Below are 12,076 nucleotides of genomic sequence, written 5' to 3'. Positions count from 1 at the left end.
GAGCCTAACTTTTTGACCAGTATCAACTCACTTGCCCAGGGTGAAATTAATTTAAATTATTCTAAATTTCAATGAATTAAAACCCCATCCATCACAACTCTATTTTACTCCTTTGTTCAGACCTAAAGGAGGCAAATCACAAGAAAGCAATGAACCTCTCAGATCTGCAAAGAACTTTTCCAATGTGCATACCTGTCTCAGAATGCATTCAGCCAAATGCATACCTGCTACTGATCCTTAGGCCTTTCTTATCCTTACTCAACCAATTAAGTTTTCATTACAATCTCTAAAAACGTTTTGAGCAAAAGACCAGAAAATTGAAGTTATACATATTTTATGTAAAAATTGAGACACTGGAAGTTCTTTTAAACATGGATGCTTCCTTGATGGGTAGTACAGGAATTGCAAAAACATCTGGAATTTAAGGTGAAGGCTTTAAGGAGATCAGCAAGGGAGAAGTTTCTAGAGGTAGGGGCATCACAAAGCCAGCTCGCCCATAGAATCCAGCAGAGGCCAGGTTACTCTTTTTCAAGAAAGAGAAGGAAGCAGCTGGCTTTCTGAGTGGACTGGGAACCACATTTTATTATTATGAGTAAAGCAAATCTAAGGCCTTCTGTGAAAATCTGATTTTGATTAGCTAACTCCCACTCAATGTCAAGTGAAATTAAAACATACCAAAGAGACAGAAGTGGCACTCACCTTTTCAGAAACTATTCTCAGAAAGGAAGAGGTTATTCTTTAGTAAATAAAGTAAATGAGCACAGCAAGGGTCAGGCTGATGAATTTAAAAGCTGGACTACAAACTAAAAAGAAGTCATATAAACATTCCCTTACCTGTTTTGATATTGATGGCAAAAAAATTCTGAGGATTTCCACTTGTAATCCTGTATGTCAGTTTTTCATTGGAACTAGAGTCAGGATCTTCAGCCTGGATCTGAATGACAGATATGTCTTTTGGAGAGTTTTCCATGACAACAGGATAATATATAGGTTCAGAGGTCAGCGGGGCATTGTCATTCACATCTTCAACTTCAATGTAGACCTCAATGGTGGAGTAGAGTGGAACAACACCTCTGTCTGTGGCATACACTGTTAGCCAGTATGAACCCGTTGTCTCCCGATCAAGAATGTCTGCGGCAGTGATGACCCCTAAGAGAAAAAAGAAAAAGTGTGACTGTCACAGCAAAAGGTAAGACATTAAATAAATAATCTCAAATTCCAAAGGACTGCACTAAATAATCTTGGTATATGAAAAACACCCAAATCCATAACATAAGGTTAAATTAAGATATTCTTTACATAAGAAAATGATTTTCAGCAGGACGATATTGAATAGTTTATAGAGTATTAATTACATTCACAAATACTTTATTTGAATTTTGGAGATAGATATCTCTCAAACAAACATGCGCACAGATCTACACATACAGAAGAGATGATATAGGGGAATGAGAAGAGGTTGGGCCAGGGGTCAAAGCACTTCCCATGTTTCATGGGAAATCAGTGTAGTATCAGGTCAATATCTCCATTTGACCTGATATTGAATTGACTTCTTATGCAATAAAAAGCTCTCCTAGGGTAAATTATTTTATCTATTCATTTACAGAAAGAAGAAAAACCTTTCAAATATTCTTTTTTTGCCTGTTAGAGTAGAAAATATTTTGCCTGCAAAGATATAACCCTCCTTCATACACTTTCCCTGAAAATCAAATGTCACAGCCATTCCAACATAATCAGAGAAGTCATATCAACACATGTTCCAAACGAGTTCCATCCCCCTTAAGAACTCTACAGAGGGCCCTAATAAACTCTGAGCCACTCTGAGAGATGCTCATGGACAATCATTTTAAATTAGGAGTACAAAATGCCCAATCTTTCCCATTTCATGGTTGAAACAAGTGCCAACCAGGAAATCAGATGTCTGCCTAAAAAGCCAGAGAAAACACAATGCTCTTGTCTATCTTTACAACACTCACCCAATCACCAGGCTACAGAAACTTACCACAGGGACAGGATCATGAGCCCATTATGATGGGAAAACTCTGGGCTCACTGTATAAAAACTGTAAAAGTAGTCAGGAGGCTCATAGAAAGCGTGAAATTCATGTAAATCCTTATACTATAAAAGACATTGTGAAAGGAGTCAAGAAACAGTTCTCCAGCTCTGCCCTGAATTCTCTATCCTCTGTATTCCTGTTAAACTTTTGTCTAAATAAGGCATATAACTTAGCCTATGGACCCTGCATAAGCAAACTGCCAAGTACAGCAACCGGGAGGGAGGAGGGCATCTGTCCAGAAACAGTTATGCTGGAATACTGAAAGTTTCCTCAAACTCAAGACAGATAAAATATTTAAAGGGTGATAACCTGATTGATGTCGAAATTTCAGCTGCAACGTTAATTCACCAAAGAACTCTGCATAGTGGTAGGCCATGGGACAAAAGTTAATCTTAAATATTCCTAATGGAAATATGTAAAACAATTGGGTCCTGTAGAATACGGCTGATATCTGGTAGTTAGAAGAGAAATGCCAATCTGTCATTAGAGGAATAGGTACTAGATAACAGAATAGGAAGAAAATGAGGAGAAGTAAAAGCAACCACAACAACAACAACAACAAACTATTATAAACACAGTGATGTGTGCTCATTGATTGAATGAATAAAGATAGCATTATAAACTGGGTTGACACTGCCATCTATAAGACCACCAGGATGACTAAACAGTGGAAAGGAGAACTTTATTGGCAGCCAATATCAGTTTGCAAACTGGGAAGAGATACTGTCCGGTGTGTGCTGAAGGTGCTCTCTTTTCCAAGAGGGGAAGGCCAGGTTGGTTTTATTCCTCGCAGGGCCCATAGTACACAATGCAGTCATACATATTCAGCAGATTTGGGAGAAACATCATACATATTTATGAGAAGAGCTGAGCATATTCGCAGTGGGCAAACATACTTGCAATATACATTCTATGTTCACTTTGGCGCAGGATTTTAGCATTAAAATGAGGTGGAATTTGGCTCTTTACATCAAAAGATGAACGATAGGACACAAAGACAGTTTGTGTGCAGACTTCATAAGCCAGCTGATACTGGCTTAAGTCTGCAGTAGCTTATCAGAAAGCAATGTTTGTGAGACAAATCCTCTGTCTAACCAGAGTTTTAGTGGTCTGGGTTGTAAATCAAAGTTAGGACAATTTGCCTGGTAGCTCTTATTGTTAGAGAGTCTAGTAGGAGTGTGGTTTTTCCTGTAGGAATTTAGAAATCTGTCATGCCAGCTGGGCCCTGAACTGTCAACCCAGATGTTACTGTTTTCCAACCTTAGGGTTCATCTTAGCTGATAAAGGACCATCTATTTTGGTCTCTCAGACAGAGTCAATTGTCAACATGACTTTAAGGAACAGACAAGGAGGGCTCTGAGGGTTGGATACCTGGCCAGGTGTGAGCACATCTGTCAGTGCAGGACACCAGCACATTATAGACACCGTGGACAGTTTTGTGGAACTCTCATAGCAGACAGTGCCATGAGCTGCCACTCAGGTAAACTGGAGCTCTGCAAGTCAGAGAAAAGATATGTGACAGGGAACTAAGTGGTCTCTGGGATGGAAACTAAGAGTAGAAAGGTGTGAGCTGCGGTAAGGGATACAGGTCACACACACAAAAAAGATGTTCTGCAGGCTCCGTGAGGCACCTCTTCACTGCCATGAGACCTGTCCATTCAATTTACAGGCATCCACTGGACCCTGTGCTGCCATTGGAGGAACGGAGATAATGAAAGGGTCTCTGTCCTCAAAAGACTCCCAGTCCTTTGGAGAATGCAGATCTTTATTAAGCAGATCTGTACTGAGGGGATAAACGCATAGCCAACAGCCAGAAGGGATCATCTGGTTTAGACCAATATACTAGGAAGAGCAAAGACTCTAGAATCAGAAGGGGATGGGAAGCAGGGGAAACAGCATTTACTGAGGATCCATAATGTGTTGTGAGACCTGTAATTCAATTTCCCTAAAATATAAACTTTATAGTGATCTCTTAAAGATAAGGACACCATGTTGGTAACTTGCCCAAGGCTCCACAGCTAAATGTAGAAGAACCCTAGACTGTCTGCCTTGAATATCTGGAATCCTTTACTTTCTACCCAATTGACCATAGAGAAGATGTTCAACCCAAGCAAATCTAGTTTTCATACCCATCTCTCAGTGTTGTGGTAATCATTAAATGTACACCAACAGTTTGGCAAAATGCATGTGGCATAGTAGATGCTCAGTACGTGTTAAATCTATGTGAACCAAAAGCAATTCTATAGGTGTTCTTAATGGTAATCAAACCCTAAAGCAGGGGATGATCTTGAAAGGTAAGAAGTTGGGGATGGATTGTCATGCAAGATGTTTCTTCTTCTCTGGTCATGTGCCATTCTCGCAGTCTTTGTGATTTGCCCATTACATAATTTTTTTGGGGAAAGTATCTGGCCTTTTTGGGGAACATCAAAGTAAGGTCACTAAAGAGAGAACATAATTCAATAAGCAATAAAATCAAGGAAGTTTTTCAGTTTTATTTTTCCCCTTGCCTGACTAACTGCCATGCTTACATTTCCACATGTGTGTGTGTGCACGCGCACACACACACTCCAAAGCATATACATATAGAGATTTGCAGTCACAAAATTGGTTTGCTATTCCTGGAAGTCACTAAATTATTTATTTTCTTCCACTGTTAAAAAAGGAAGATGGTATATCACAGCCTTTGGACATAAAAGGATTTTGAGAAGTCCTTAGATGAAATGCATTCACTAATACAAATTAAAATACAAGGGTGGGATTTCACCTTATTTTACTCTTAATGAAGGATCAGACATTTTCCTTAAAAATTAGATTTCTCTCTTGTTAAAATAAAAGATGTCTATGGCTATATTTACCAAGTAACTAGAAGTGTGAATGAGTATCTTGGAACACAATGTTCAGATGTCAGTTTTATGATCCAAAAATTTGAGGACAAATTGTAAAAGGACTGAGTCTGAAATGTGTTAATTACTGAGTTTCATCCAAGGCTCAGTATTAATCATATTAACACCACTGATGTCCAGTGATAGCATTTCTTCACACCTATCCTCTTATAGCTAATGATGGTCAACATAGTCACAACTAAGAATGTAAATCTACATTACCTCTTTTATCAATCAAAAACTCACTTTTAAGATTGACGAAGGAATGCCAAAATCATGTCTTGAGGGGCATTAACATTATGACAACTGCAATGCATTCTTTATTGCTTTTTTTTTTTAAATTGAGGTATTTGGAATACAATAACCTGTCCATGTCTAAAGCAAACAACTGGTAAATTTTGATTTTCATGAAACCGTCACCACAATCAAAACAACAAACATATCCATGGTCCTCCAAAGTAGCCTCTTTCTCATTTTCAATCCCTTGGTCCCAACTCTTTCTACCCCCAGGTAACCACAGATTGCCTTTCTGTCATTATAAGTAACTTTGCATTTTCTAGAATTTTATATAACTTAAATAATATAGTATGTACTGTTTTTCTGTTTTCTTTCACTCACAATAATTATTTTGAGATTGATCCATGTTATTTTGTGTATAACAGTAGTTAATTCCTTTTCATTTCTTAGTAATATTCCATTGTGTGGGTATACCACTATTTTTTTAACCATTGACCTATTGGTGAATATTTGAGTGGCTTTCAGTTTTTAGCCATTACAAATAAAGCTGCTAAGAACATGCATCTCAAAGTTTTATATAGAAGAATACTTCCATTACTCTTGAGTAATAACTCAGGGATAGAATGACTATATCACAGGATAGGTATATATTTGCACCATTTCACATTCCCACTGGCAGTGAATGTGGAGGGTTCCAGTTGCTCCACATCCCCACCTGTGGCTGACTTGGCATGGTCAGTGTCTCAAATGTAGATATTCTAATGGGCATATAATGGTAACTCATTGAAGTTTTCATTTGCATCCTCCTTATGATGTTAAGCATCTTCACCTGAATATCTTCTCTAAGATAAAGAAGTTATCATAGGTTAAGTGTTCAAACGTTTTGCCTATTTTTAAATTTGGGTTGTTTGTTTTCTTGAGTTTCAAGAGTTCTCTACATATTCTGGATGAGTCTTTATCAGATAAGTGATTTGCTAACTTTTCCCCCCAGTCTGTAGCTTATCTTTTCACTCTTATAATAGTAATGCTGGAAGGTAAAAATCTTATATTTTCATATCCAATTTATCAATTTTTCTTTTATAGGTCATGTTTTGTTATTGTATCTTAGAAATCCTTGCCTAATCCAAAGTCACCAAAGTTTTGTCCTATGTTTTCTTCTGGTCTAATAGTCTTAGATGTTGTATTTATATCTATGATTCATTTTGAGTTTTCTTTATGGTGAAAGATATAGATCTAAGTTGATTTTTTGGTATGCAGATGTTCATAGTTCCAGTCCCATGTGTTGAAAAGACTCTTCTTTTTCCACTGAACTGCCTTTGCATCTGTGCCAAAAATCTATTGCTACATGTATGAGTCTATTTCTGGACTCTCCATTATGTCCCATTAATCTATTTGTCTACCATTATGCCAATAGCACATTGTCTTGATTGATGTAGCTTTATAAGTCTTGAAATCAGGAAGTGTAAGTCTTCCAACTTTGCTCTTTTTCACAATTGTTTGGGCTAATCCAGGTGATTTGCATTTCTATATAAATTATAGAATAATCTTTAAAATCCATAAGACACTTAGGAAATGCACTAGGATTTTGATTGGGATTAGATTTACCCTAAAAATCAATTTGGTAAGAACTGGCATCTTGACAGCTTTGAGTCCACTGATCCATAAAAATGGTATTTATTTTTATGTATTTGTCTTCTTTCATTTCTCTAAGGAATGCTTTATAGTTTTGGTATACAGAGCTTACATATCTTTTGTCAAATTTATCCCTAAACATTTCATGTTTTTGATATATTATAAAATGCATTATTTTTATTTTAATGTCAATTGTTTAGTTTTAGTATATAAGTTACAGTTGATTTTTGTATGTTAATCTTGTGTCCTACAACATTGTTAAACTCACTTATTAGTTCTAAACAATTTTTTTAAATTGTTGTACTTTAAGTTCTGGGGTACATGTGCAAAACGTGCAGGTTTGTTACATAGGTATACATGTGCCATGGTGGTTTGCTGCATCCATCAACCTGTCATCTACATTAGGTATTTCTCCTAATGCTATCCCTCCCATAGTTTCCCACCCCTTGACAGGCCTCAGTGTGTAATGTTCCCCTCCCTGTGTCCATGTGTTCTCATTGTTTAATTCCCACTTATGAGTGAAAACATGCAGTGTTTGGTTTTCTGTTCCTGAGTTAGTTTGCAGAGAATGATGGTTTCCAGCTTTATCCATGTCCCTGCAAAGGACAGGAACTCATCCTTTTTTATGGCTGCATAGTATTCCATGGTGTATATGTGTCACATTTTCTTTATGCAGTCTATCATTGATGGGCATTTGTGTTGGCTGCGAATCTTTGCTATTGTGAATAGTGCTGCAATAAATATATGTGTGCATGTGTCTTTATAGTAGAATGATTTATAATCCTTTGAGTATATACACAGTAATGGGATTGCTGGGTAAAATGGTATTTCTTGTAAATTTCTTAGTAATATTTCTAGCATTATTTGGCTCACTGGATCTAGATCCTTGAGGAATCGCCACATTGTCTTCTGCAATGGTTGAACTAATTTACACTCCCACCAACAGTGTAAAAGTATTCCTATTTCTCCATATCCTCTCCAGCATCTGTTATTTCCTGACTTTTTAATGATTGCCATTCTAACTGGTGTGAGATGGTATCTCACTGTGGTTTCAATTTGCATTTCTCTAATGACCAGTGATGATGAGCTTGTTTTCATATGTTTGTTGGCTGTATAAATGTCTTCTTTTGAGAAGTGTCTGTTCATATCCTTCACCCACTTTTTGATGGGGTTGTTTGTTTTTCTTGTAAATTTGTTTAAGTTCCTTGTAGATTCTGGATATTAGCTCTTTGTCTGATGGATAGATGGCAAAAAGTGTCTCTTGTTCTGTATGTTGCCTGTTCACTCTGATGACAGTTTCTTTTGCTGTGCAGAAAATCTTTAGTTTAATTAGATCCCACTTGTCAATTTTGGCTTTCGTTGCCATTGCTTTTGGTGTTTTAGTCGTGAAGTCTTTGCCCAAACCTATGTCCTGAATGGTATTGCCTAGGTTTTCTTCTAGGGTTTTTATGGTTTTGGGTCTTACATTTAAATCTTTAATCCATCTTGAGTTAATTTTGTACAAGATATAAGGAAGGGGTTCAGTTTCAGTTTTCTGCATATGGTTAGCCAGTTTTCCCAACACCATTTATTACATAGGGAATCTATGACTTGTTTTCGTCAGGTTTATGAAAGATCAGATGGTTGTAGATGTGTGGTGTTATTTCTGAAGCCTCTGTTCTGTCCCTTTGGTCTATATATCTGTTTTGGTACCAGTACCATGCTGTTTTGGTTACTGTAGCCTTGTAGTATAGTTTGAAGTCAGGTACATGATGCCTCCAGTTTTGTTCATTTTGCTTAGGGTTGTCTTGGCTATACGGGCTCTTTTTTGATTCCGTATGACATTTAAAGTAGTTTTTTCCAATTCTGTGAAGAAAGTCAATGGTAGCTTGATGGGGATAGCATTGAAACTATAAATTTCTTTGGGCAGTATGGCCATTTTCATGATATTTATTCTTCCTATCCATGAGCATGGAATGTTTTTCCATTTGTTTGTATCCTCTCTTATTTCCTTGAGCAGTGGTGTGTAGTTCTCCTTTAAGAAGGACTTCACATGCCTTGTAAGTTGGATTCCTAGGTATTTTATTCTCTTTGTAGAAATTGTGAATGAAAAGTTCACTCATGATTTGCCTGTCTGTCTATTGTTGGTGTATAGGAATGCTTCTGATTTTTGCACATTGGCTTTGTATCCTGAGACTTTGCTGAAGTTGCTTATCAGCTTAAGGAGATTTGGGGCTGAGACCATGGGGTTTTCTAAATATACAGCCATGTCGTGTGCAAACAGAGACAATTTGACTTCCTCTCTTCCTATTTGAATATCCTTTAATTCTTTCTTTTGTCTGATTGCTCTGGCCAGAACGTCCAATACTATGTTGAACAGGAGTGGTGAGAGAGGGTATCCTTGTCTTGTGTGGGTTTTCAAAGGGAATGCTTCCAGCTTTTGCCTATTCAGTATGATATTGGCTGTGGGTTTGTCATAAATAGCTCTTATTATTTTGAGATATGTTCCATCAATACCTAGTTTATTGAGTGTTTTTAGCATGACGGGGTGTTTAATTTTATTGAAGGCCTTTTTTGCATCTATTGAGATAACCATGTGGTTTTTGTCATTGGTTCTGTTTATGTGATGGCTTATGTTTATTGATTTGCATATGTTGAACCAGCCTTGCATCCCGGGGATGAAACCAACTTGATCATGGTGGATATACTTTTTGATGTGCTGCTGGATTCGGTTTGCCAGTATTTTATTGAGGATTTTCACATCGATGTTCATCAGGGATATTGGCCTGAAATTTTCTCTTTTTGTTGTGTCTCTGCCAGGTTTTGCTATCAGGATTATGCTGGCCTCATAACACGAGTTAGGGAGGAGTCCCTCTTTTTCTATTGTTTGGAATAGTTTCAGAAGGAATGGTGCCAGCTTCTCTTTGTACCTCTGGTAGAATTCGACTGTGAATCCGTCTGGTCCTGGGTTTTTTTGGTTGGTAGGCTATTAATTAGTGCCTCAATTTCAGAACTTGTTATTTGTCTATTCAAGGATTCCATTTCTTCCTGGTTTAGTCTTCTAACCATTTTTTAAATAAATTCCATAGTTTTCTACATAGATGATTATATCATCTCCAAACAGAGAGAGTATTACAACCACTATCATCACTATCATGACTTCCATACACATCACTATTTAATTACTGTGCACCTGGTATTTTGACAGGTACAATAAATTCAGTCTTCATTAATTCTTTAAAATCCCTCATTCATTCAACAAATATTTATTACTGTGAGCACTCATGAGGTAGTTACTGTATTTATCCCCATCTGACAAATAAAGAAACAGATATAGGTTAAGCAACTTGCCAGTGATCACTCATCCATTAAATATAAAATTGTCTTCTCAAACTTTAGTTTGTCAGACTCAAGACCAGTTGTTAACAAAAACCATATTGTCTATTTAATCAATATTTATACCAAACCCAGATACAGTATCATATCCAAAGACATTTTTCCCCTCTGGTAGAGAAGTGTCATTAATTGAGCAAACATTATTTAATTAATATTTTACTTTCTCACTCATGTTTTCCATACTGAATGTAGAAATCATAAAAAGATACTTTTTGGCACATCTTGGTATATCTTTGTAGAATATAAACATTTTAAAAAGCATTACTGACTCTCTTCAAAGAGAGTCTGTTTTTATTTATAAAGATAGGCAGAATATAAATGTCTGTGACATATTCATAACCCATTACCCAACACAGTCTTGGAGTATTCATCCCCAGAAAGGGGTCTCCTTCCATCTTTCTGTTCATAGTGGGTTCTATAATGGCAGAGTTTCTGGCTGCCTGACATGTAGTAGGCACTGAATAAGTGTGTGTCCATGACACTGATTCAGCAGTAGGCTAGTTTATATCAACGAAGGGATACATTAGCCTACCTCAGACCTGGAAGAGACCTCAAAGAACACTAGATAAAATTCTCCTAATGAAAGCATCCCTTCCACGACATCCCTGACCCAGAACCCAGACTCAATTCCAAATCAGGTGATAGGATCCTCACTATTTACTGGGCAGTTTTAGCTAACACAAAGTTCTTCACTCTGAGGCAAAAAGTTGGTCTCTGTAATTTCAAATGCTATTTCTACCTGTATTCCCATTCACATTCCAGAATAAAACAGAACAACTTTGCAAACAACTTTTCTTTTATGACAGCTCTTTCAGTATCAGAAGATAACTATCTGTTTGCTGGGCTTTTCTGTGCCATATAGGTTCTTTCTTCATTCTGATCTCTGTCTCTGATTCAATAGGATAGGACCTCCATCCATTCATAAGTGCATGCTGAGTGGGGGTAGAAATGAGTGATTAAGAACACCTCATTTAAAAAATACACTATCTCCAACGAGCTTCTAGCATGTTTCAGGTAGTGCTGCTCAGTGGAAAGGACTCAAGTGAATATCCCAGATAGCAATGCATCCTATCCCTCACGTTTTTACCTATCACTGAAATGCCCAAGGTGAATTAGGTTGAGATGCTCAAATAATAAAAATATCATTTTCAAAATTCATTAGAAATACAGCTTGGATTTTTTATGCGCTTATGTTTATAAAATTGTTCTTTTCTGTTTTTATCTTTATTTTCTGTATAATAAAGGCAGTAGCAGACCAAAATTCTCTGGGCATCTTATTATTTAATTGAATAAGTAGATACACAGAAAGTATTTATTTATTTGTATGTTTGTTTTGGCAGAACTATGCACAAATTGAACTTCAATTATTTAATTCCAGCATGAAACATGTATTTGTTTTAATTAAGTTTTATTCACAAACAAGTATTAGAAAAAAATGTGTACATTGTGTTCACTGAATCAGTTCAAAATATTTGAGATGAAAGAGAAAATATATAAAGCTGTTCATAATTAGATAAATATTACATGCTGGGTTGCTTACCTCATCTACTTTCTAGCTATATCTCCCTATGCCACATGCCAAGTCTCAAATGACATCTTGCCCCAAAAGAATGACACCCAAACACTCACAACAGCTCCAAACAACCTATCAGCATACAGATCAGGGAATGCTTTGGGGGTCATGTGTTTATTACATGGTAAAAATCACCCTGCTGGGATAATTATTAGAGACTCTGAGGCCATTCAAAACAATCTTAAAAAACACCTTGATGGCATATTTGTTGCAGATGCTCCTCACAGAGTCTGTTCAATTGTGCATGATACGTTTAATGCTTATTTCTAATCATTGAAAATGTAAATTCTCAATTTGCAGCACATGAAAGATTTTTTAGCT

General features: G+C 36.7%; 1 protein-coding gene across 5 annotated transcripts in view; it reads right to left on the bottom strand.

Annotated features, from left to right (window-relative positions):
- The window catches only part of FAT3 (FAT atypical cadherin 3), a 698,441-nt gene that overhangs the window by 379,648 nt on the left and 306,717 nt on the right, over positions 1–12,076 (bottom strand). For all 5 annotated transcript variants that reach the window (XM_073020268.1, XM_038005353.2, XM_073020270.1 and 2 more), the window contains exon 3: positions 835–1,149. In XM_073020268.1, the coding sequence (XP_072876369.1) occupies positions 835–1,149 (315 nt within the window). The remainder of the gene's footprint in view (positions 1–834; positions 1,150–12,076) is intronic.

The sequence above is a fragment of the Chlorocebus sabaeus genome, chromosome 1 (genome assembly GCF_047675955.1).
Source record: "Chlorocebus sabaeus isolate Y175 chromosome 1, mChlSab1.0.hap1, whole genome shotgun sequence".
Lineage (NCBI taxonomy): Eukaryota > Metazoa > Chordata > Mammalia > Primates > Cercopithecidae > Chlorocebus > Chlorocebus sabaeus.
This window is presented reverse-complemented; position numbering and strand designations above follow the sequence as displayed.